We start from the raw sequence: 27,364 nt of genomic DNA, 5'->3' as shown, positions 1-27,364 counted from the left end.
CTTCATGTGATAGAGATTGTTTTAACAGCTGAATTTTTGTGTGGTTGTCATTAGTTATGGCAGTGTACATGGGATTAAAACTATAGAACCTTTCTGTATGGCAATATGGAAATGTGAAACAGTGTAAATGACTGAAATGTTTTAAAAGATTTTGCACACCAGAGCAACTAAAACATTTTAATTAAGTCAAGAAATTTTTACATTTTCCAGATTTTTAGGTTCTGGATCTATTAAATTAGGAACCCTGTGCACCACCATTTCCAGTATAAAGTCCCAGTATACAGTTTTGTTATGCTTCTGACTAAACACTGTCACAACCATGCTGATCGCAATCATGCCACTCAAGCTGGTTACTTGACATCTGGGCTTCATGTCTGTGCAAAATCTGCTTGGACACCAAAGAATTACACCTAATTCACACTGAAACTCAAAAGAGACCATTCTGTTGAAAAATAAGAGACAGAGCAGGACAAGGTACTGTTAAATAGATGATTTCTTTAATAAAAGACATTACAGTGTGACATTCAGCTATGAGCTCAAATAATATTGCTTCAGTAGCTTACAGTACAGAGCCCAACCCAGCCAGTGTATGTTATAACATTATAATTTGACACAAAGGTGTCATCAAACATACAAATCATCTGGAAAACACGTCTCTTCTGTCTTACACTGTTAATCTACATTCAAATCCACTCGAAATGGTGAAAAGAAACTATGTATGTGCACACAATCCACAATGGCGAGTAAAGCACAAATGGATGGCCTACACAAGCACCAGATAATAGACATGACCGATCAACACAGGAATGGGGGAGGAGAAAGGCTGAGTACAGGACATGCGGCAGGAGGGGACAGAGGCAAGGTAAAGCTGGGTTTGGTGGGCTGAGGTATGGTTTAGGAGCAGAGCCATAGATACTGTTAGGTCATGCAAAGATGATCTTTACTTCATTACAACAGCCCCACAGTTTGTGCATCCTTATTAAGAAATCTTTGAGTTTGAGCTTAGACCAAGGTTTGAATTTATGATTTTGCCCAAAGCAGGATTCTGGAACTTTGACTGGGTTCAGCCAGATAGCTACGTATAATATATTTAGATTATATTATAGAGGGGTATCGTGTGGGGCAGGGAGGAGTGATTAGATAAGTGGTAGTAATAAATGAGACAATGACATAGATATCTGTTATATCTATGGGCACAGAGTGGGGCGTTTGTGCATGTGTTTGTGCCCTGGGGTTAGTGTGAGGAGATGAGGGACCAGTGTCTACTTGAACTGCTTGAGGGGTGGGGGCACCTTGATGTCCTGGCCTCTCTCGAGTCTCTTCTCACACTCGATTAGGTAGTTGACGCCATCAACCACTGTCTGCACCAGCTGGACCTGAGAGAAAAACACATCACATAATTGGTATCAACCCTGCAAATCATGTGAATTGACTCCTGGTGAGAAAGCTGCAAGATTACAACAGTTACACAGTCTGATCCGCAGCACATCCCAGAATTATTTCTATCTTATGACAGATGAAGAGACAAATTATTTTATGTATTTAACTCACAATTATTAGATCATCTTATAGGCATTTAGCTATAGGCTACTGTGAGATACATATAACAGCCCAGTTTTTTTTCTTTACTGCATTTTAGGTAATTAATGAATAAAAACTACTAGTTTACCATTTTTTGAAAAGTATCCTCACTTCACTTCTTGGACCTTAAACTTTTGCACAGTGCTCTGAATGTATTATTATTACATTTCCTCAGATTTGAGAAAATATTGTCCTCCTATTCTTTGCTCCAACTCTCCTTACTCCTCTTATCCCTCGTGTCTCCATCCTCATCCCTTAACTTACTCACCCCAGTCTCGGAGTGCTCTGCTTTTGGGGAGCATAAGTTTGAGTGATGGAGGAGCAAACAACACTGAGCAACAGACAGAGTGAGATGGTCTTATGTAAGAGGAAGATAACTAGTGATCCTCAGTCTACACAATATTCAGTGCAAATTTGTGCACTCCAGAGCCATCTCTACTCTCCATGTAATCAGAATAAAACATGCTACTACACACACTGACAACAATAGAGAACTGCTCCATTGTACTGCATGCCTCTGTCACACAGTCGTGACAGCATGACCAAGGACATAACAAAGATAGATATCATGTACAGCCTGAACAAGACGATCTCCTCCTCTTCTCTCTTTTAACATTCTATATCTCAAAACATTCATTTTGCAATGGTCTAGTACTGTCTGACGCAAAGTGTTTTCAAGGTGACATGTTTAAGATTTACATGACTTTACTTAAGGTACTACTACACTGATAAAACTGTGGGCCAATAAATATTCAGGGTGTGGAATTTTTGTTTACTCAGAGAGGATCTTTGAAAAGCATGCAATGTTTCTTTAATGCTGTGCTTTAACACGTTCACACTAACTACTGACAGGTATTATTGGCTAAGAAACAGTTCCAGTGAAACATAGTGGCAGAAGAATACTTTGGTCTGTTGATGAAAGGTGGAGAATTTACTTACACCCTTCATGTTCACTTAGCTCCCACTTCTGTGCTTTTCTACCCAGGTCTCCCTACCTCAGACTGTCCCAGGCGGTCCAGGTTGGAGATGTCGAACACACCGCCCACAGCAGCGGTGTCCACACCACCTGTTCCTCGCTTCTGCAGACGCAAGTGGTCCAGAATCTTACTGAAGCGGGCGTCCTGGGAGGCAGAAAAAAGTAGCTTCAAAGCACTTGAATTACCATATTGCAACATTTTTATTTATTAGATTTATATTTATTCAGTATATTATAGGTATCTACATGTCTCTTTCAGATATGTTGAATTCACAAATATATTTACCACCAACATTTCATGAATAAAAATCAAATAAACAGCATATTTCCAGGTGAACATGGACGTGGACAGGTCACCAGTCTATCACAGGGCTACATATAGAGACAAACAAGCACACTTACATTCACACCTACGGTGTTTAACAATTATCAGTTTCCATTAACCTTAAATGTGGGAGAATGGCAGGGTATGGGGAGAAAACCCACGCATGTGCAGGAAGAACATGCAAACTGTGCATGTTCTCAGGCTCAGGTCAGGACACTAACTGGGGATTTTCGAGCTGCAAGGCGGCGGTGCTAACCACTGAGCTACTATGCAGACCAGTCCAAAAATATGCTGAGGTTAATTGGTAACTCTAAATTGTCTGTAGCTGTGAATGTGACTGTACTTGTCCATCTGTATATGTATCCTTGTGTTAGACTGGTGACCTGTCCAAGGTGTCCCCTGCCTTCACCCTAAGTCAGCTGGAATAGACTCCAGCCCCCCTGCAACCTTAATGAGGAGTAAGTGGTGTATAGATAATGGATGGATTAAGCCACAAAACTGTAGACTTTAAGCCTGAAGACATTATCTGCCTGTCAGTGTTCATTTTACGCTGACGCTAATATTTCTATTTAAAGCCTTTATCGGCCTTACCGATGATGATGCCAATATTACTGCGCATCTCTAATATTTAGTAGAACAGATGCAATGGAAAGACAAATATTTGTCATCCTCTAATAGCAATATACGGTGTAAATATTGTAGTTCATATGCATGTGGGTTCGATATGTCATAAAACACCAGGTAAAAAACAGACTCTGCTGCTTGTCCCATTTGCATTTTTTCTGTCTGAAATACCAAATAACTAACTAAAATATAACGTTATGCTTTCTAAGGATTTTACTTTGATAATGTCAAATTTTCTTGTTTTTTATAGGGCTAATTTTCTTTTATTAAAATGTGGCACAAATAGATTAGTAACACAAAAAAATCTTATCAATTGAAGTTTTTTTTTTTTTTTTGTTTTTTTTAAAACCAAATTTTGCTATTTTTATTGCAATTGTTGTGTTACCTTGCTCAGCAGGGGTAGTTTAACGTGGACTCCGGCTCTGAGTCCTGTGCCCAGGTTGGAGGGACAAGTGAGAATGTAACCAAGCCTCTCATTCCACATGAACTCCCAACCTTTCTCCTGGATGAGATGCTCCACCTAAGAGGGATCAAATCAGTCACAGTAAACAGTTAAGAGCATTATATTGTTCATACTTGATGACTGGCAAGTACAGAATGGGGAGTTGTTCACTTGTAGGACCACTAAATCAACTCTGGTGGGAGTAGAATGATATAGAAATCAAGGCTGATGTAGCACTAAAGAGTGTTGTTCAGGGTTGTCACACCGTCAGCATGCAACAGTGCAGCACCAGATGTTGCACTGCTTGTCCTTTGCTCTTTCTCTAATAGGAAACTTAGACTGCTTGGATAAATAGTTTATGTTTGTATGGCCATGTTTGGACAGAGTGTTTTTATGTGTCTGCCCACATGCTGTATTTTGGAGGTAGGATGAAGACTAGTGTAAGCAGTCTTTTTGCTTGTACAAGCATTCTCTGTAGAAATGCTTTTAGATGTTATTAATGCCTCCCCTTTTTCCCCCTCCTCCTCTATAAGCAGCAGTCCAACAATCTGCTATTATCAAATCTAAGATCCACTGTCTTTATTAAATCATAAAAGCTGACATCAGGCTGCATGTCAGACTGCACTTCAGACTGGCTGGCTGTAACTCCTTACTCTCCATATTTATGTGTTAAAACCGGTCAGATTTTTACACGCGAGTGAAAAATTAAACTTTTTCCTCAATCACATCAGTTCTTTCTTTAGTTTTTTTTATGTTAATATGTTAACCAATCTGTAAAAAATCCCCTCACATACACAGCATTACCTCTTTGAGGCCTCTGCAAAACCTCTCAAAAACTCTCTTCATGTTGCCTCCTTTCTCCATGGAGATGACCCTGGTGTGATCCTCCTCATTGACCCAAATAAGGAATGTCTTCTCGTTGTTGTGCCTGCGCAGAGGGAGGGTATTTTGAGTTATACTATCATGACCTCCGTGAGTTTGGGTTGTCTGCCTTCTGTATTTGTACCATCACAGATATGAAGAAGTGGTGGAAAAAGTGCAGCACCAGGAAGGGTAATTTATGTTGATGCAGTAACCAGGACAACCTGAACAGAGAGCTGATACCCCTCTCTTATGCCTTATCTTATTTCTTATGTTTATTTTTATACATGATAACGCTTGTTTCTGTTTTGGGTCATTTACTGTTGTGCTGTCAGGGCCTTGTAATGTGATACTGATTAATGACATACTTCATTAAACAGATAACAGAAAGGAAAATCTGATGAAAATCTCACCACTTGAGTTTGTCTGCAATGTAGAGAACAAGCTTAAAGTTCTTAGAGGAAAAATATATGTAATTAAGTGTTTGTTTGTATTACAAATAAAATCTAGGAACCACATAGATCCATCTGTCTATCCAATTATGGTCCAGACTAAGGATTCTCAACAACTGGAATATGGACACTGATGGTCTCCAGAGGACGTATTTTAATGAAGAAATGCTCTAGTTTTTCATGAACAGTGCTATAACCAGGTCAGAATTTCCACCTATTCCACACTTCAGTTCAAGAAAAGATACTTAGAAAAGAATCCGGTTCTCACAAAAAAAGAACATGTAATGGGATTTATTAGAGGGTTGGTGATGCTCTTAAGTGTTTTAAAGTGGTAAGCTGCCATTAAAAATTCAAGCTATTAATACAATACTTCAAAATCTGAAAGGCAAAGTCCAGTCATATTTAGTGCACACAATCATGCTCCCAGAGGAAGTGTGGATTGAATTCTGATGACACTCCTGGCAAAAGTGACATTGTGTTAACTTTTTACACACGATGTTTCAAATTTTAAAATTAAACACAAAGCCACTCCTAGTGGGTACAGAGGTTTCTTGGTTCATACTGACCTCCTGAATATTCACTTGTTAAGATGTGTCGACCTTATGATAATACTGTTCTTCAGTGAGGCTCTCGTTTTTCCAAACAGATTTTTCTACCTAACATGCTAACTTGGAGCTAACTTCTATCTCTACCTTGCAGTATACCACCTGGGAGAATAGCTACACTAATTGTACTTTTAACCTTCAATGGTGCCTCACTGAAGAAGGGAGCAATCGTGAAAAGGTTTGCATGGTGTGTTAGCTTTTAGGATCTGAAGGTGCATTTGAATGAAGAAATGGCTAATATGTCACACATGGCTCAGATTAAACTAGGGATTCTTGCACATTTAATAAAGGTGGAGACAGCAGATTGGGGCGACAGATAGTGGAGTATGAAGGAAAATACAATAGTGTACAGAAGGAACACAAGGAAAAATGAGGGAGGAGTAAGAAAAAAAGGGATGTTAGAGGGGAAAAGGGAATCATTAGCAAAATGAAAGAAAGCAAAGCAGAAAATAAGAGCAGTGAAAAAATGTAAGAAGAGAGGGGGAATGAGAGCCCAAGAAAGAGAAAGCTGCCAGTATACCTGAAAGAAGAGCTGATGGAGGGATGAAGTGAAGGTGAATTATTAAGGAGAGGAGAGGCTGGCTGATACAGCTGGCAGAGGGAGCGAGGAGGGAGGCTGGTGATTGATTTTGGCTGGCTGACACGTAGCATTGGGTTATTCCTGGGCACATGCTGTAACTCAACGCTAAGGGAACATTGTCCGCATTGCTAATACACCTCCTCCACAGCTCACCAATAGAGAAATGACTTTACTTGTCCAACCATGCCAAGGTAAAGTTCATAAAATCCTTTAAAATTAAAGATTTTTTGTAAATTAGAGATTTATTTTATTAACTGTTAAATATGAAAGTTACGCAGTGAAGCACTGAAGGAGTGGTCTTATTTGAGACAAAGGGAAGATTAAGGCCCCCCACTACCAGTTTCCCACAATGGAGGAAAAAGATTGTCTCAGAAGGAAAATGAATGATAAATTCAAAAAAATCTCATGAAAACAAAGTATTATTCTGTAACATACAATGGACCACCAACAGCACCTTAAAAATGGTGAAAAGATGAAAACACTACAGACAAAAAGGGGTGCACGTAAATTGGGTAAAGCTACCTACAAGTTGAGTTTAAAATATATAAAGCTCACTCTGGAATCATAACAAAGAATTAAAAGCCTGTAGACAGTCAACTATAATTTAAATTTGATATCTTTTTCTGCTTGTAAAAGACCCCTGAATAATCATCAAATTCCTAATCAGAGAATCACTTCTGAGGGAAGTTGTATTTTTTTTCTTTCTTTGAAGCAGAGGTTCTGGTAGTTTGCTAATGTCAGCATGAAATACAAAAATGCAAAAGTGTCATTGTCAGAAATAGAACTGCGTAGACAAAAAAAAAACAAGCTTGTCTGACTTATTTAATAAAAATGTTCTATACTGAGCCATGCTGGCACCTTTTTAAAGTTTTGCATTATTTTTCCATTGTCTAAGCATGTAAGATCTGGATGTTATTAATGTAGTTTTCATAAATATCGTTTTGTCTTCTCTGAAATTGTATTGTTATGCGTTGTTGTCAGCGTTTCTTTCATGTTCATCTGTCTGGCCTACATTCCCCATAAGGGATTATAAATACTAGATTAAATTGAACATGTTTTTTCAAGTATGTTCATAAACAACAGTGAGGCGCCTATTTGAACCATGAGGATATATTTTGCCTGCTGTACTCATTCATTCCACACATGTCAGTCCTCAGACCTCTTCTTTCCAGTCTGCACATGCTCACACCCGGCACCATAATAAGGAAATGAAATGCACAGTATCTGATCATGCATGTGCTCATAACATGTATCAGCATATGCATGATATGCTGATATTATGCTGATATGTGTACAATTTTCCAGTATACTTCCCACAAACAAAATGGAAAATTGTACTGACACTATCAAGTACTGGTTGTTCAGCTTTTAAAATTTAATAAAATAGGTACTCTAGTAATCCCTATTCCAGTGCAAAGAAATATGCTGGCACTGTCAGTCTTTAAATTACAGTGAAAACACAGAGACCCTTATCAAGGTATTTAGGATCATCATCCAAAAATGCAGTAACTATTAAATGGATAATGCCAAAAATAAGTTTTGTTTACCAGCCAGAAATTTAGTTTCTAACTTACTTTCCACTTACCAAATACCACGGGCATCTGGCCAGTCACGAGCCATGCCTGCACACGTCAGGAGCGGGGACACAGGCTTGTCAAACAGGAAGTGGTCCTATTGTAAATAAAGAAAACAAATATTTTATACAGTATTTGTTAGGTAGGCAAACTCATTGAGATCAAGACCTGAGAAAAATGTACAAAGTAGAAAAACAAGGAAAATCATTCTCTCAAAACAACCCTCACACACACACACACAATTCAGAGTACACTACATTAATTTCCTGGAGAACGTACCCTAACCATAACCACTACTTGCCAAACCCTAACCCTTACCCTATTGTTACAGCAAGTGTTCTTACTAAAATGCTTAGTAGGAAAAAGCCGTGTATGGGGAGACAGAAACAAGGGGGTGAGACTTGAGAATTCAATAATCTGGTCAATCTTTCTCATTGTGAGGAGAAAAATACAGTGGCAGCTACGACACACCCTTTTCAGAGGTTCTGTACAAGAAGGGCCAAAGTCGTCTCCACCTGCTGAGGAGACTGAGGTCCTTCGGAGTGTGCAGGACTCTGCTCAGGACATTCTACGACTCTGTGGTAGCGTCTGCTATTTTCTATGCAGTGGTCTGCTGGGGAGCAGGGAGCACTGAAAGGGACAGAAAGAGACTAAACAGACTGGTCAGGAGGGCCGGTTCTGTCCTGGACTGTTCCCTGGACTCCATAGAGGAGGTGGGTGAGAGGAGGATGTTGGCAAAGCTCACATCCATCATGGACAATCCCTCTCACCCACTGCATGACACTGTGGGGTCTTTAAGCAGCTCCTTCAGCAGCAGACTGAGACATCCACCCTGCAAGAAAGAGCGCTATCGCAGGTCCTTCATTTCATCTGCTATAAGACTTTACAACATCAGCATCACTGGCTGATGTTAACATAAACTGGACTATATCATTACCACCCCAAACCATAAAATTTGCACAGACATTCTTGCACTGTACATCTTTGCACTTTTAAACTTTATTTTTATTTTTTCTGTTAAGCCACTTTATTCTCATCTCTCACCCTTGTATATATTGTAAATATTATTACTATTGTTCTATTATTATTTTATTCTTATCACTATGTCTACTGTTACATAAACTGCTGTAACAATGTAAATTTCCCCTGGAGTGGGGAGAAATAAAGAACTTTATCTTATCTTATCTTATCTTCTGTAACAAGTGATAAAATTGTCTGCTTCTTATTTCTTCCTCTGCTAGGTCTTGACGGCAAATTAGAACCACATTCACAGTAGACTAAGTGCATTTTATCCAAAGAAGTCTACATCACCAAGAGTGACCAACCAGCCCATCTTTTCTTCATTAAAACTGAAAGAAATTCTTCCTTACAGAATTACAGAAACTATCTAATTACTGTTTTCTAAAACACAGTTAAACTTGAAATTAGATTTTTCTTGGGCAATTCCTTTTGAAAAACGAGTAAACCACGAAAAAGAGGAGGCAGCATTCCTTTATCACTCACATCAATGAGCTGTTGCTGCTCCTTTTCTGTCATCTGGGTGAGACTGTAGTACTTCCCAGTCAGGTCACCCTTCAGGCCAGCGAGGGCGTCAACCACCACCCTCTCCACCTCCCTGCGTTCTGCCCGAGTGCAGGCCGGGGGCAGACTCAGTCCTCGGATACTGCGGCCCGTCCTCACCCTGGACGACAGCACATAACGCTCATCAAATTGGCCCGACTGGATCTGAAACAGAGACAGGTAGACAAATGTTTCTACTCTACATTCTAAAATATAAAGAGGTTATCTTGCAGGCGAGGTATTTCCACCTTTTAGGTAAATTACACCTCAGGAGGGATTAAAATGGACTGGAGGAGGAAGAAGAGTTACTGTTATACTTGATGGCTGTCACCAGTAAATATATGTGTGTGTGTGTGTATATATATATATATATATATATATATATATATATATATATAAAAAAAAAAATATATATATATATATATATATATATATATATATATATATATATATATATATATATATATATATATATATATATATATATATATATATATATATATATATAAAAAAAAATACTGCTATCGCCAGTATATACACAGCTAGAAAAGCAAAGTGTGAGCATGTCTGTTGACTTACAACATCTGGAGTAAAATATGTAGCGCTTTATCTGTTGGATGTTAGTGTACAGTATTTTTACATCACTGCAGCATATCACTAGTCCACAGAGTAAAACTCTTCTCCAACAAGACAACCTGTGTTGTCAGTGTGAGCGTTACCTTGCTGGCATCCAGGTCAGTGGGGTGCTTCATGTTGCGGGGGTCATAGCCGTTGTGCCTTTCTTTGATGACAGGGTCCAGCAGTTCTGCAAATACCTGAGAAACACCCACAATTAAAGAATAAACAATTATAAGATTTGCAATTTCAGTTTTTCACTTTTCAATAAGTTCACAAACATTAAAAAATAAAAAATGTTTGTATTCTATCACTGTAAGGTATTGCGTTTAGATTGATGAACACAGAAATTACATTTTATCTATTTAAAACTCAATCTACAACAGAATAAAGTAAGCAAAAAGTGAGGCAGTTTGTATATTTCCTGAAGCAAATGTTTCCTGACCCGACCTTAATCCATTATCACAATTCTTTTGACATTTTTTGACTAAAAGTCAGTTGCAGCAGTAAATCACATTACAATGAGCAACCCAAACAATCACAAATGTCAATAACAGTGGGTATTAGAGACTGAAAATTGCATTATATTTTAGATCATAAACAAAGGAAATGTGTTTCAGTGCAGCTCAGACATTTAGAAGTGATCTAAATGCTTGAGCCTTGACCTGTGTCTGCATCCCTAACACTGACACAGACATTTTCTCTTGATTCATAGTTACTATTAGACTAAAACATACACTGACTTCTGTCAGAGAGCCAAGATATTTATGTGGCCCTCTAAATGAAGCAGGCAATTAAAATGGAAATTTAGTTGGATCCTCATTATAGTTAGATATTGAGACATCCCAAATGAGGTGTCCTAGCTTAAAACCCTGACTGTCTGGGACTGTAATACTCCTTACTCTGAAACAGGACAGGAAGGAGCAGTTACAAAATTCTTTCATATTGTAGTTAGGGTGAAAATATAAGTAATTTCAGAATTTTTGTGTGGCTTAAATCATTGCTGAAACTGTCCTTGCAGTATTAGAAAGTTGGAGAGACTGGAACACAAGTTTGCACTTTTATTTACAATGTTATTTTTATTGCAAACTGCACAAGGGGCCAGGGGAGGCTGTGGACCGCCATGGCTTTTGTTTAATATGCATAGACATGCACCTCCTTGTTTTCATTCTACATTGAGGACCTCGTATGTGTATGTTTGAAAAGGTGCAATGTCTGACCTCATAAGACTCCTCATCTCCTGCCACCAGGCCAACAGTCTTGATGAAGGGGTGTCCAGGGTTGTCCACGCCTGTCTGGATGGCCTGGTCCAGTGTGTAACCATTGGGAGTGGCCTTATCACACAACTTGGCATAGATTGCAGGTGTCAGGTTACTGGCCATGCAGTTGTTGTGTTTGCGCAGGTCAGGGTACTCCGCACTGCACAAATATAAAAAGCAAGATAATATATTACTGCATCTTTCAGAGAGGAAATGTTTTAGCAGTGTAGGCACAGGTTGACTACAGAGCTTTTAATTATGGAGCTTTGCCCTTGGAACAGGTGTAGAATGAGTGACTTGCTCAAGGAAATTTCCACAAGAAACGTATACAGTTATAAGCAGCTTAAACCTATGACCCTCTGTCAAAAACACATTCTACTGCAAACCCTATTACCAACTTAAAGACAGCTGATGTAAGACAAACAGGGATGTGAGGCTGCTACTATCAAAAATAGCCCAGCAAACTGACAGGCAGTACAGTGACTGTACAGTGTTCAATCAGTGTGTAAATCTTGATGAAATTCCTTTAAGTGTGATTAGTTTAAAGGTAAAATTGTATGCTAATATTTTAAGTTAAAACACTCACAAAGAACCAAAGAAATTAAGACAATGTAAAGAAATAATGTTTTATCAAAGATGTTTATGTTTTGTGCTGCAGAGATACCTACTAAAGTTAGCATGCTAACCAGCTATCCCCTAAATGTTTCTCTTATAATACCACTTTGTACATGACATGCACAATTGTATCAGCAGCAACACTGATACTAGTGATTAAGGCTTAAAAATTAAATAATTGACATATAGCATGTTTTACATGTAGGCTGAAGTAGTTGTTTCTTTGCCCAGTGAATGTGTACATTTGAAAAGCACTATGTTTCATGTCCGAAACCACGGCCTTTATGGCAAGGGTAGGCATGATAATATGTTAATTCCATTACAGGAGACACCTGATGTTCACAGCAATATTAGGTGGAAAAAAAATGCACACATCGTGGTATTAGCAATCAACTAAAATGTCGGACATCTGGAAAAAAATCAATATCATGCATCCCTATTTTGTATCTCCAACAGGTGATAGTGAGTCATTGTAGTGTCCACTCTGCCATCAGTGCAACATGAGAGGATGAAGGTCCAGCACTGCCCCGAGGGCAAATGTTGACCCTTCTACAAATTATGTTAAAGGTACTGCCAGCAAAGAAAAGAAGTGACAGAAATAGAGGAAAAACAAGAGGTAACATCGGTGTTGCTTTCCACTGCTGGAGACAGCGCTTGGCAGGTAAAGGAAAGAAGGTTCATGCTGAACTTGTAACTACTTGTAAACTACTATGTAAACTGGCTGTGTAGCGATTCCTTATAAGGGTAGCTAATTGTATAACATTACTGACAGTGTTAATATGTTTGCTAAGCTCGCTAATTGTTGATACAGGGTTGATGAAACTAGCTCAGTTAGCTAATCAGCTATCTACCCAATCAATACAATTTTATATAGCGAACAAACCATTCATATTGACCTTGTTTGGACAATCCAAAACAGCTGTTTAGTGCATCTATTGACAACACAACCAGTACCAAAAAACATTAAATACTGTCAGTATTAGAAGATTTAAAGGTAGCAGTGTTATCTTGACCAGCTGTCAGAGTTTCAGCTCTGGATCAAATGATACTGAGTCTGTTTGCAGAATGTCTAAATACGCAGGTGTTAAAATTTCATAAAATCTTAACTTGGGCTAACTGTGTGCAAATTGTGTCAACATGTTGCTGCGAGCACCAGTGCAAACATTAGCTACGACAGTGCTGGTACAGGCAAACAATGTAGCCATCCCATAATAGACCATTGTTGACAAGAAATCAATTATTGGACTAAGGACAGACTGGATTGTACAGTGGTTCATGATAGTCTCCTGAGGTACAAAATGGTATTACATTTTATACTAAAAGAGTTTATCCTTTAATGCTGTTACCAAATACCTATTACAGTAAAATAATGCTGCTAAATTAGAAAAATTAATCTCAAGGGTATTTACATCTATCTGTAAATTAGTATTTGGGCATTCAGGCAAGCTAGTACAGAACCTAAAAGGAAGTGCTGTTTTAGGCTGGCATTCATCCAACCAGTCTTCTGTCTTTAGGCCAAGGAAGGAAAGAAATTCTGTTTGGCCTGTCAAAGACTAAAACTGCAAAAGTAGCAGAGATTAAGTAGCTTATGTGCCCCTGTTTCCTGGTGTCTGTCAAAAGATATGGCACACTTAGGCATTTAAACTTAAAACTGCTATCAGAACAGCTTCACAAAGCATTATTTCATATCTTTGCCATGGATGGACACTCACCAAAGTCTCTTTCTCTTGGCTTAAACTATCTATTTCCATTGTGAACAAAGACGTTGCATTCTTGCCTTATTTGTACTTTTACTTACAACATGGACTAATTTCTCCTTTCTTTCACATGAATTAGGCATAACATTTGTTAACAGTTGATAATCAGGCTTTATTTAACGTTATCCGTGTCTGCTAATAATGATGTTGTCTTTTGTTATGGTCCTTTCACACAAAACGCTGGTAGACAGATTACAGGAAATGAAGGAGAGCAAAAAAAAGGCCGCAACCCTCGGTGGTGCAACAATCCCTAAACCACAAGGGCACTGCAATAACCTTTCCACAACCAGAATAAAAACGCAAAGGTATGCACTGACAAAAAGCAAAGTGTGTCATCACACTGAATGCGCTCATATAAATAGTGTGTACCACAGTTTTCACAAGGTTTTAATGGGTGACACACTGCTTGTTTAGAGTTCTAGGGCACATTTGTATTAAAGACAGATGGATGTATCAGCTCTATAGTCAGTGCTGAACTGTCATGCAGGATGATGGATACAGATGGAGCTCTTTTAACCAATATTGCAATTGCTATCAATAAAAAAAAAAAAAAAAAAAAGCATGCTGGTGTCATATTTTTTCTGTAGAGACTCTCTGGTGTTGCAGGTGTGACCAGCGTATGATGGTTACATAACACTGGGAAGGGTTTTATATCTGAGCAGCAGATAACGTTGGACTAATCTACATTTATATACCGCTTTGTAATGCAAGCAGGCAGGCGTGTCGCGGGACACGTACACAGCCCTCTACAGCTCCTCGGTGTCTTTAAACCACCCATACTGTGTCTATGCACCGACATACAGCATGATAACCCACGCAAGTTGTGGCTCTGGACCAACTATTTCATGTCTGGAGTCAGGTTCACAAGACCCACTTACAACTCATTCTGCAGACAATCCCAGATCTGAGCTTTCTTCACAGCTTTCCATAAAAGCCGCATTATGTTAGCTTGAATTTTACGGTTGTATAATCTGCCATACGTTCTCTCTGGGGTTGTGCCTTAAATTTGGTGGCTTTTATTGAAAAAAAAAAACCCACGTCTCACAAGGCTGCTTGTCCAGCATCACCAGAGAAGATGCTACTCAACATGACATTGGACAGTTACAGTTTGGTGTGTTAGAAGTTAGCTCGACCGTTAACATTTGGTCGTAACATGGCGCCGAGCTGATATTAATGCTGTGTGAATTGCTGTGATATGACATTAAAACGGGCATTGCTATAGATAAGCTGTACCTTTCTCAAAAACACACCTCAGTAATAACTGGTTTAATTTTCGTTTTATAGTATACTGAAGGACTTGTGAGCGTTTTGTTAGCTAGCCGTTAAGTAGCCGTTATTTTCACACCCTCCTCCGTCATTAGCTTAAATTGCACATATAACATTACCCACATTTGTAATACTACAGAGACTTTGTGGGGATGTCGTGACATTATCTGGAATAAAATACGACAAATACTTCTTAATTATTCAGTATAATGGTGTACGGAGTGTTAATAAAGCCGGACACACGGGCGGGTGGGGTAACGTTACCTGGCGGGGTACCTCCTGCGGACGGGCGACCCGGCGCTGACATGATCCCGGTGCAGCAGAAATCCAACCGTGGCGGAGCCTCCCACCAACGACAGGATCCCGATGTTTCGTTTGGAGGAAAGGATTCGTGAGAAGCTGCTTGCCATTTTTATTTTTCTTTGTAACTGACTGTTAGAATAATTCCACGGTCGCAGGGAGGGAGGGACAGGTGTACGGTAGCGTTGGTGATGAAGCGCAGTACTGGAATGAGTAGGAGACGGTTAACGGGAGCGACGTCAAGCTGGACGGAGACACGCAGGAGCAGGATGTAGCCGCGGCTTCAAAATAAAATGTCAAGCTGAAGAGCCCATCTGGAAAGTTATCAGGAGATAAAATACTTACTGGATGGAATGCAGTTAAGCATGATCTTTTTTTTCATATTGGACATTTAAAGCAACAGCCGTTGAACCAGTCCAATAGAAAAACAAGATTGGTATCACAAATTAATAGTTGTATCATAGCTGAATCCCATTAAGCTTAAATGCTGAGGTTATGACTTGTTTCTGGTGTAAAGTTACTCAAATAATTTAAATATAAAGGATTAAAACCTTACAAAAATTGTTCAGAATCAGACTGCCTGACTCTACGATATTAAGGCGAAGACCCTACAATAATATTAACTATAAATTTTTAATTTAAATAATTTAATACTAAAGTTATTTTCCTACTAAAATATACACGAAAACCCAACAAATACAAGGATTCCCCATGAGCAAGCTTTGTTTTTATTTATTTTTTGGTATGATTTTGTGTTTTATATGTATATTTTGTACTTCTTGTTGCATTATATATTTCTTTGGCAAAAGCGCAAAAGGAAATGTTTTGCTTTTATCATTAAAAAAACCTTTTTTTTACATTGATAAACAACTATTTAAACAAATTTCTACACATTTGTTTAAATTAAGTCTAGATATAAAACCTACTGATAGAAAAAAATTGGTTACTCCCATCTGTCTGTACTGTCCAAATGATAATGTAAAATATTATATTGCGTTTGATGCTTTGATGTACTTTTACTTGAGAAAGATGCTAAATCACAATGTTACTAAAGTAAAATATTTGCAAATATACTTCTTAAAAGAACAACCAATATTTTTATGTATGTCTATAATAGTTGCAACATTTACCTAGGCAGATAACTAGACGTTTCAAGAATCAAAATCTTTATTGTCATATACACAGCAGAAACACAGTGGTTACCCTGAGTAATGAAATTCTTATTTTGTGAGTGACCAGAAGATAATCTTACTGACTTTCATGCTCAATCCTGGCACTGCACTCATCACCGATCATGTCTTTGAATCCACACATATACTGACAACACTTGCTTCTATGCATTCTACAGGTATCATCAAATAACACTTAAATCCAAAAGCTGATAATGCAAGGAGACGTGGTCCGTGTACGGATCTGGTAATTGGATTTTCCGTTCTGAAACGGGTATTGAAAAACAAAAAACGAGTGGTTATTTGATTTTCGTTTTAAAATACAAAAATTAAAATTGAAATACAAGGCGTTTTTCCTTTTCATGATCAAAAAGGGATATACGAAATTTTAAAAATGCTTTGATTTTCATTTTATATTTAGAATAACCAAAAAATAAAATCAGTAAGAGACAGAAACGAAAAAAGGTCTGTTTTTTTATTTTCTGAGACCGGAAATGGTCATCAGCAAGCGTGGAGCCAAACGACAGTAAATTTCTCAGAGATATATATAGAAGACAGCGCGCTACCGTATCTAGTATCTATCTATCTATGGTCGGCAGGTCTGGTAGCATTTCTGGCTGCTGTTGATCTTGTTTTTGGAGTAAAACACGGTAAGAAGATAAATACTTCTAACCTGTAGCGTTGTTTTGTTGTACGTTAAGTCAGCGACTTGTGAAGAGTTGTTTTTTGTCGTGTTTGAGCAGTAGGTCCGGACGCGTTAGCGAGCTAAGCGGCAAAGTTAGCTAGCGGGCTAATTAACACAGGTGGCTAACTTACCGCTGAACACCTGTTAGTTGCAGCCACAGCTGTCCGTCATTATTAGAATGACATTCTCAACCTGTATTTCTCTGCTGTGTATTTTAGCTTTAAAAAAAGTTATTTTACTTTAAGGTTAACTGAAACCCGTTGAGCTGCACTGAAGTTTAACATTCAGCTGGTTTGAATTAAACCGGGCTGATGACATTAATAGTGAATAAACTAACAACCAGCCATTGTATTTATTTATTAATTACTGCATGTAATTGTAGTAAAACATGAGATGAAACATCTTACTTTTTGATCTAGAACTGCACAAGCCGTTCATTTTCAGTCACCTGACGAGTTCAACTCCCCTTTTTATGTGAGGTTGAAGCAGAAAGTCTGAGTTAACAAAGAAAGTTGTTTATAATTTGCGATACCTGTTATCTGTGACTGAGGCTTTAGTTTTTGTTGAGCTGATTTACACATAGAAACTTTGTTCAGGAAGATTTCTCAGTAGCTCAGAGGACAGGCTGCTTTTTACACAACCTTGTAAGAGAATGTCTGTCAATGCTTTCAGCAGAATTTAGGAACACAACACTTCCTAAACAGATAATTTGAGGCTGTGAGGTTGAACGTTTGAGAGTATATCAGTGTGTTTGTGGTCTTTCTGTTTCTAGGTGGAAGCTGAATTAGTGAGGATGACTCCTGCTCCTGTCATCTCTAAGCTCCTCACACATCTTTACCTGCACATGAGGAAAATCACTCCTGTAGAATGCAGGTATGTTTGTCATTATTATAAAAAGATGTTGCCTGGTGACCTGTCAGAAACCCATTATACAGAGTCAGCCAAAATAATGTTTACACACATCAGGAAAAGAAAAACTTGCATGAATGTTTCAATACCAAATTTATTCAGACATCACGAGATTAATAAAAGTTATCTTTGGCCTCTACAATTACAAGAGGTGCTCAAAGTGGTGGCCACTGGCTTCCAGACATTTCTGTTGTGTTGTAGACGTCACTTGTTGATGCTCCATTCATGAGGGTAGCGCCATCTGTTGGGAAAACATCATACAACAGGACACAGAGTTGTCATGATTTGAGCAAACTTAGAAAGAGGTATCTATATGTATAGAAGTACTTATACAAATGAAATATTTATAAAAGTTTTTCTTTTCCTGATGTGTGTACATTATTTTGGCTGACTGTGAACTTAATGAGAACAAAACTGTCATTTAATTGTTGCTCTGGAAGCTTCTTTAGTGAAAACCAGCTGGTGTTCTGCTTTGAAACAAACTGCTGTTGAGGTCTGTGTTTTTAGGTTTAACCCCACAGTTTCTGAATGAACTCATAGGTTTTTTTTTTCCTGATCAATGTGGACGTTATAATTGATGGTAACATTTACTGATCATATAATCAGCATGACAATATAACAGTATAACATTCTGACCACCTGACTAATACTGTGTTGGTCCCTTTATGCTGCTAAAACTCCTCTGACCCAGTGGTTCATCAGAACCTCTGGGGATGTCCTGTGGATTCTGTGGATCCTGTGGGTTGCAGGGTGGGTCCTACCTAGACCAGGCTGATCCTGGACCATCCCACAGATGCTCAATCAGATCTGGATGTGGGGAGTGTGGAACCCAGGTGAACAGCTTAGCTCTGTCGTGTTCCTCGGACCACTCCTGAGCAGTTTTAGTTTGTCCTGCTGAGGGAGGCAGCTGGCATCAAGGACTGCTGTTGCCATGGAGACTAGAGGGTTGTTTGTCCTGCAGTGTTTAGGTGGTGGTACATGTCAAACATCCACATGAACGTCAAGGTTTCCCAGCAGAACGTTACATTAGAACAAGATGATGGATGTTGTTCTCTTCAGCTGTCGGTGGTCAGAATGTTGTGGCTGATCGGTGGATCTGTCTGCCTTTACTCTGACATTCAGAGTTATTCAAAAGTGTAGTATGTGTGCAGTGCAGAAGAAGGGAGAGCATTTTTTTTTTATCCGCCTGAAGAAGACCTAATCTTTCCCTTCAAAGGATAGTTAATTATTACTACGGCTTCCATAGTGATCCCATCAGAGAAAATCATATCCACATACAGATTTTTATTAATTCCAGGGCTGGTTCAGTAAAGATTATAATAATAACTACATCAGATAATTCTTGGTCGCAGTTGGAATTTTGCAGCCTGAGAGATGGTTGAGAAGGTTTGCAGTTCTTGTTTTAGCAATATGTTATAATAGGAGATCTTTATTGTCATTGTACATTAAATTATCTGCAAACCAGCAAAGTGTATCAGTCTGAGGTATCTAAAAATAAATAAAGAAAAATGCTTCTAAAGCCAATAATAAACAGAATATTTTGAGGGAATATTCTAAAAAGGAAAGAAAAGCTCCATTCTCACTCCTCTCAGGATAAACTGTCATTAAAATTGACTTTAAATTTAACTTCAACACAAGATAAAAACATTTACTTTCATTACTGATGTTGTCGAGTTTTAATAAAGTTCATGCTACTTTTATAAAATGATGAAAGTAAATAAATTGTATTTCTGTGATCTGTGTTTGATTTCTGTCTTTTCTCCTGTCATCCAGATGTTCAGAGGGAGATGATGCCACATCTGGTCCATCTGATGGAAGGTCTTGAAGTTCTCTGACTGACCTCGACTGAAGATGGTCGTCTCACTGGATTTAAGGTTCAGATGCTCAGTAACAAACTCCACCAATGAGCCAACAGGGAAGCTTTAGGTTTATTAAATGTTGCTATGAAGGTTTCGCTGTTTTTCTTTGTGAATGCAATGTGCTCCAACTGAAACTTGTATTAGAACTTAGAAGTAAATCCTTCCATCTGAAAGGATTTAGTTGCATTAATAACCTCATAACATTCTAATTTTTATTCCAGTGTTGGTAGGAAATAGAATCTCTGTATTGATTCAGGTAAAAACTGAACTTCACAGCATGTTGGAGCAAAACAACCAGATGAAAACTGTGATGGTGTTGGATTGTCAGACCGTAATGTTGCAGCTCAAAGCAGCTTTTCTATCTCAGTTCATTCTGACATTCAGCTATGAATCAACACAGCAGATGGTGATCCATGCTGTGGAAGTCTCACATCTCCTGATTTAATGGAGCTGCTTTGCACTTTTTACACTGTTTATTCACCAACACTTTATTTAATAAAAGTCCCATCTAGTTTTTATGAGGAATGTGATGTTTTAATTTCTCTGTGAATAACTGCAGTCTAATGTAACAGCTGGAGTTGTAACATCTGTCCTGATATTGATCATGAAGTATTGATCAGAATACTTATGGTCAGCAGTCATCCCTGAAGTTTTACATTAAAATCTTTACTTGTGTTGTGAACTTTGGTAAGAAGCAGAAACGTTAGCGTTGCCATGGATACATGAGTGTTAAATTCTGTCCATGTTTCCATTTTGGGAAATTCAGTCCAGCAGATGAGTTTGTTTTCTGCCAGCTACCATTCAGTCTGAGATATTAAGAATAAATATGCATGATGTGGAAATTAACAGATTTTATTTTTATTTATTCCTACAGCTGCTGCAGGTAAAGTTATAGGATGTGGAGGAATTTAGTCTCACAATCACAGAAAACAAATATATCTGAAAGTCGGGTTATTGTTGTTTATCAGCACAGCAAAAGATTAATGTTAGAAATATTCCAGTTGAGACTCTAGAATATCATGATTTATGTAAATTTACCTCAATAATATGAATGTTCAGGTTAAGATTGTACAGTGATATTTATTATGTAAGTTTAGCTGATTATAGTTTATGACTCTGCACTAAAATATTATTTAAATTTAGATCATTATTATAATATTTAGGGTCAGACCCTACAGTATTGCAATTAAGAAATCAAATATTTTATAAAATGTAAATACACTGAACTCATTTGGATATATTTAAGTGAGACTCTAGAATATTATTTGACACAAATCTATCTAAATCAAAATTTAAATAATTTTCACGCCAAACATTTACTGGACTGATTTAAATATTAAAATCACTCCTTTCTAATCCTCTGCTGTACATTCAAACCTGAGGCCTTAAATAGAAACACACAAGTATCTGATTGAAGGAACTTCTGCAGAGTCCTGGTTCCAGAACATGATGATAGAATTATAGACAAACTTTAACAAAAGCTGCCTGAGAGTTTACAGCTTTTTATGTTGGATTTCTTCAGTAATTTAATGAGCATTATCAGCAATAATCGAGTGTTCATTTGATGAACTTAATTTCCTAAATCATCCAGAATTGGAGCTCATATCTTTGGCAGCTGTAAAGTTTCTGCTCCTTTATAGTTCACAACACAATGAATTAATTCCTAAAACACTCTGAATGCTGGAGAGCGTTTGTGATGCTGAAGCAGTGACCAGTTTTTCTGTTTCTTCTCTGGAGATGCACAATGAGGGACGTCTGCAGAGACTGAGAAAGAGTCTCACCACATCCTGACATGAGGAAAAAGACTTTATTGAAGACTACAATGAGAAAAACTATCAGACAGCAGACGGCTGCATTCAAGATGAGCTCTGAACATTTGATCTGGAACAGGAATTCAATAACGGCAGCATGAGCTTCATTTCAGTCTGTAGCTGCTGAATTCATGGATGAATCATCTGGCACTAGAGAAGAAGACCATCAAACATCCATGTCAGCTGATGGAGGTTCAAGAGTCTCACCAAACAAACAACCTACAGAGTGAAGACCTCGAATCTGATTGGACGGCCTCCTATTCAGCCACATGTATGAACAAATGCCTCTAAGCTGATTTGTTTTCTAAAATAAATCTAGTTTGAGTTCTAATCTATGCCTGTGTGTTTGCTTCTTTACACCGCTGTTAACAGTTTAGGCTGTTAGATTGTTCCAGATAAGACAAGTACAAGATTCTTCAGAGCCATTCTACCACGAGCCTGACAGGAAGAACTCCAACAGCTACTGAATGTTCCTGTGGTTCCCTCAAGGCTACAGGAGGAGCCCTACGAGGACGAGCCAGTCCACCTGATGGAGGCCAGTCGCTGCGGTTCAAAGCCAACACCGACTACGTGGACTTCTACTGGACCACACGGAGGCCTTCAAACCGGACCAACAAGTTCACCGACTCCCCGACTCGTGGGTCTGAGGACGCCGCCGAGCCTCGACCCAGCCGGCCTCCTGTCTGTGGGTGTTTTAGTGCTGAGAGGTTTGTGGATGCATGTGAACGTTCTGTGTTGAAACAGCAGCTTTGGACTCACTAACACCGGGAAAAACCAAGAGCTCCTTTATCTGTGACTTCCACTAAAAAACTGATGAAAACAAGTTTTCCAGGGTTCTGACTGATAACAGATTATTAAATAATGAAAATAACAGTTTAAATATTCCTTTAAACAATCCTTTGAGGTCTACATTTCCTTTACACTGATTTCTTGGTATTTTGGGTGGAATATACCATTAAGCCCAATGTTCAAGGGTTCTTCTGGGAATATACCATTAAACCAACCTTTTAGGTAAATGTTCCAGGATGTTGGGTAGAATATACCATCAGATCAACCTTTTAGGTCTACATTGGAAGATTTTAGAGTAGAATATTACTCCAAACCATCCTTTAGCTCTACATTTAAGGTGGAATACTCCTTTACACCAAGATTTTTTGGTCTACATTGAAAGATTTTAGGTGGAATATTCCTTTGAACGAACTTTTTAAGTTTATGTTCAAGGATGTTGGGTGGAATATACCATCAGACCAACCTCCAAGGTCTACAGTAGTGAATTTTAGGTAGAATATACCATTAAACTCACCTTTCAGGTCTACATTGGAGGATTTTAGGTGGAATTTTCTTCCAAACTGTCTTTTAGTCAACATTTAAGGACGTTTAGGATGGTATATTCTTCCAAACCAACTTCTCAGGTCTACATTTCAGGTGGAATATTCCGCCATACTAACTTTTTTGGTCTACATTGAAGGATTTTTTCTAAACCACTCTTTCAGGTCTATATTTGAGGTTTTAGGTGGAATATTCCTTTTAACCAGCCCCTCAGGTCTCTGAGGATTTTGGATGGAATACTCGGTTAAACCAACATTTTAGGTGCATGTCCAAGGATTTTTGGTGGAATGTTCCTTTAAGGTGGATGTGTGAGGACCTTGTAGGTGGAATACTTCCTGAAACCAACCTTTTAGGTCAACATTCAAAGATTTAAGGTGGAATATTCCTTTAAACCAACCTAAATTTCATGTTTTGTTCATTATCAAGTGAGAAACCTCAATCCAGACTCCTCATAATGACGTTTCAGATTTATGCTGCTGTTATTTTTTTAGTCCAGACTAAATGACAGAAATCCACAGCTGTAATTTTATTTCAGGACTCGGTTATTAAATGTCAGAACAATCCATGTAACTCTAAAAACTCAACAGCTTTACAGACTCTAAGATTAAATTCTCCACAAGGATCCAAAATAAGTTGGACTTCTACATGAGAGCTTTAATTATTCTTCATCTACTTCCTGAAAAGTTTGGTCAATAAAAAAGACAAAAACTAATATTTTCAGCTGAACTAAAGACAGACTTTGTGATTTTTCTGCTCACGTGTTGTTGTAAACTTACTCTTTCAAATAAATAGCTGCCTAACCCCCTGGAAACCAGCGTTTGTCCTGTTTTTGTGTTGCTCCTCAGCGACCCTAACAGCCGGGTTATAATGTTTTTTGAGCAACACACCATACTATGACATTTTTACAATGATGGTTCTACTATGGAACCAGTTTGACATGTTCATGTGTTCTTTGTGTGAAAACTCAGAGATTTCAGGGATCAGAAGGTGGTTTTCAACTTTCTTTGTTAACTTTCTGCTTCAACTTTAAATTAAATTTCCTTCACTAACCCAGCCCTCTGGACTTCCAGTAAGCTGTGTTCCTATTGGCTGTCCAGGTGGCTGCTTGGTGTTATCAGGAACACCTGAGCAGCTCAGTGTCTTCCTGCTTTAGCTCCAGACAAACATTTCCTCTGTTTCTCTACACCATGAACTGGGTTTGGCTCCGTTGCTTTAGTTTGTTGTTTAGGCGTTGGCTTGCAGCTTCCAGCAGTAAAATCGTCTTTAATGTGTTTCTTGGTGTGTTTTAGGGTTTTGTACTGGATAGTTGTCTTGGTAAATGTGGTTCTTTAGCCACAGTTAGCACCTGGTGCTAATGTGTGCAGTGATTAGTGGGTTTGGTGCAGCTGAGTTGTGTCTTTATCTTGGCTGTAGTGAGTCTTTAGAGGTTTTTGGTTAGACACATTCTGTATTCTTGTTTGTGAACCAATGTTGGTTGTCCAGAAGGTAAGAGTTCCTGTCCTGATTCTCTGTTCTCAGAGGTTCTCTGGTAGGCTGTAGGAGACTTTAGCATTTGGGTTGTGCTAGTTTGGTTTTTGTATGGTTTCATTTGGACGACTATCTTGAGGCCCCTCCATGTGGTTTAGTGAGGTTTTCTGTAACAGTTCTATAAAGCAACCTGCAGCAGAAGAGACTTTGAGAGTTTTTAGGAAGTTCTGGAGACCAGACTTTAGAGCAGCAGAAACATTTATCAGCAGTTTGAGCAGGAGAAGGTGAGCTTCAGAGTAGAAATGAGACGGAAACCTACTTGACCCGTGTAGTGAGGTCCTGTACCAAGAGTTTGAGCAGGTTGTGAAGAGTCTGTAGTTCTTTGGTCTGAAAGCACAAGAAGAGTCGACTCATTAAAGGAGAAAACAGGAGATATTGTTGGTTCTTCTGTCGCTCTGCAGTTTCCTTAGACTGAATATCAAGTTTATATTTTAAATGATTTCCCATGTGAGCCCAAGAAGACTTCAATAAACTCCCTCCATCCCCTGGACACAACATATTATATTACCATGTTAAATTTTTTTTTTATTTTTTTTTTTTTAAATGTTTTTGAGTTTCAATCATAGTTTTAGCGTAGTTTTTTTTCTCTTTGCTTGTTTAGTTTTGTCATCTGTGTAAAAGGTGCTAAACAAATAAAGTTGAATTGATAAACTGAATAATTGACTAACTCATGATTGTGACAACAGAAGTATTTTCATTGTGATTTAAGGGTTTATTTCGTTTTTAAGGTTGGGGTTAAAATCTTGACAGAAAAAGAAGATTAAAGAAATAAACTACATAACAAAAAGCAATTAAAGGAAAAAAATTTAATACAATAAAACTTTTAAAAAGTTTTATTATTAAAAAGATTTAAGAAATTTAAGATGTAATTTTCTAATTAAGCATTTAATTATTTAATTAAATGTTTTGTCTTTTTAAAGGTTTAAAAATCTAATTAAATGTTTTGCATTTTTTAAAATGTTTAATATTCTTCTTGTTTAATTGTATTTTTTAAATGTTTAATTATCAAAAATATATCTGTAATTTTTAATATTTGTATTTTAAAAATTTTGTTTAATTTCATGACATGTATCTTGTTGAATTATCTCATGCAATATTTTGTCTGTTTAATAGTGTTAAACATTAAATACAATTAAATTATATTAAACAGACAAAATATTGCATGAGATAATTCAACAAGATACAATACATGTCATTATGAAATTAAACAAAATTTTTAAAATACAAATATTAAAAATTACAGATAAAATATTTTCGATAATTAAACATTTACAAAATACAATTCAACAAGAAGAATATTAAACATCTTAAAAAATGCAAAACATTTAATTAGATTATTAAACCTTTAAAAAGACAAAATATTTAATTAAAAACTTAAATGCTTAATTAGAAAATTACATCTTAAAGACAATAAAACTTCAAATAGGAATTAAACAGAAAATACAATGAAGCATTCAAAAAGAAAATTAAACATTAAAAGGTGGTAAAACATTTAAAAAGAAAAACCTTAAAGATTTAATCGAAACACTAAATATTGGGAAAGGAAAAAACTCAAAACAAGCTGATAAAACATTTGAAAAAACAAACATTAAAAAGACAAAACATTTGGAAATCAAATCAGACATTAGAAAAGAATAAAAGGTGAGAAAAGAGCAAACTCATTTCAGAAAACTGCTTTCCAGATAAAGACTACTAGTAGTTGAAGGCATTTATCAAACTAATGTTACCTTCTGATCTCCACAAACTTTACTGTTCAGTGAAGAGAATCAAAGTTTGTTGAGGATTTCTAAAAAACCCGCAGGTGAAGGTCTGAGAAGAACTCAGATGGATGGTCTAAATGTGAAATCAAGACTCATGGTCACAAGTTTTAAGGCTTCTGTTAACCAGAAAGTTCAAACTAACAGAGAAGTACTGAGAAACTTTTAAAATTTCAGTCCTCAGACTGTCTGAAGGTTCAAACTAACAGAGAACTACTCAAGAACTTTTAAGATTTCAAACCTCAGACTGTGGAAAGGTTCAAACTAACATAGAACTACTCAGGAACTTAGAAGATATCAGTCCTTGGACTGTCTGAAAGTTCAATCTAACAGAGAACTACTGTGGGACTTAGAAAATTTCAGCCCTCAGACTGTGTGAAAGCTCAGGTCCTGAGGACTCGGGAGGTCTGGAGGCTTGGAAAGTCTTGGAACTGAGGGTTCAACCCTCCAGCACAAAGGCTGAAGTCCAACCTCCTGAAAAAAACGGTCGAGTCAAGACTCAAGTTAAAAAAAAACTCGAAAATGGCAAAAAATAGATGATAAATGCGCAAAAAAAAGAAGCATTAGTATCTGAGCAAGTAGCTCAGGGGATAAGAAGACAGACTACCAACTGGAAGGTCGCAGGTTCAAGACCCACCATCGGCCTTTTCTTTCTTTGTCTTTGTCAGAATTTTGATAAAATTTAAGAAGGGTCTGGTCTTGAACCAGCGACCTGCAGCTCTACAGGCAAATCCTTAACTCACTGAGCTACAGATCAGATGAAAAGAAATAAATTCGTCGTCCCTTTGGCATCGTAGTTCGTGAAGTGACCACATGGGCAGAGCCAAGGCGGAGTCTGGGTGGAGTCAGGGCGGAGAGTAGGCGGGGAGGTGGGTGGCGGCCTCCCCCCTCTACTCCCCCACCTCCCACCACACCTTCCCCCGCCC

The 27,364-nt window shown here is 37.8% G+C and overlaps 1 protein-coding gene and 1 long non-coding RNA gene across 3 annotated transcripts; one reads left to right on the top strand and one right to left on the bottom strand.

Moving 5' to 3' along the window:
* Positions 1-475: 475 nt before the first annotated feature.
* On the bottom strand, positions 476-15,609 carry ckmt1 (creatine kinase, mitochondrial 1). The gene is made up of 9 exons (XM_023272611.3): positions 15,357-15,609; positions 11,416-11,614; positions 10,300-10,395; positions 9,524-9,745; positions 8,032-8,117; positions 4,753-4,876; positions 3,892-4,026; positions 2,577-2,702; positions 476-1,376 (listed from the first exon to the last, which is right to left on the bottom strand). Exons 1-9 carry the CDS (start codon positions 15,500-15,502, stop codon positions 1,263-1,265), a joined length of 1,248 nt encoding a protein of 415 aa, XP_023128379.1. The 5' UTR covers positions 15,503-15,609; the 3' UTR covers positions 476-1,262.
* A 1,201-nt stretch (positions 15,610-16,810) lies between these two features.
* Positions 16,811-23,979, top strand: LOC129348149 (uncharacterized). 2 transcript variants are annotated; one of them, XR_008600621.1, is made up of 4 exons: positions 17,141-17,211; positions 18,019-18,119; positions 19,929-22,096; positions 22,198-23,979. It is a non-coding gene; the product is annotated as an uncharacterized LOC129348149 (long non-coding RNA). The 2 variants fall into 2 exon arrangements; XR_008600624.1 differs by lacking the exon at positions 22,198-23,979 and having other exon boundaries at positions 16,811-17,211; positions 19,929-22,156.
* Positions 23,980-27,364: the final 3,385 nt, after the last annotated feature.

This window comes from Amphiprion ocellaris, chromosome 3 (assembly GCF_022539595.1).
Source record: "Amphiprion ocellaris isolate individual 3 ecotype Okinawa chromosome 3, ASM2253959v1, whole genome shotgun sequence".
Taxonomy (NCBI): Eukaryota; Metazoa; Chordata; class Actinopteri; family Pomacentridae; genus Amphiprion; species Amphiprion ocellaris.
This window is presented reverse-complemented; position numbering and strand designations above follow the sequence as displayed.

Coding starts and splice junctions, on each gene's coding strand:
- ckmt1 (XM_023272611.3), bottom strand. CDS start 15,502: ATGGCAAGCAGCTTCTCACGAATCCTTTCCTCCAAACGAAACATCGGG. Junction 2,703..3,891: donor AACTACCCCTGCTGAGCAAG/GTAACACAACAA, acceptor TCTGCCTCCCAG/GACGCCCGCTTCAGTAAGAT. Junction 1,377..2,576: donor ACCGCCTGGGACAGTCTGAG/GTAGGGAGACCT, acceptor TTTTTCTCTCAG/GTCCAGCTGGTGCAGACAGT.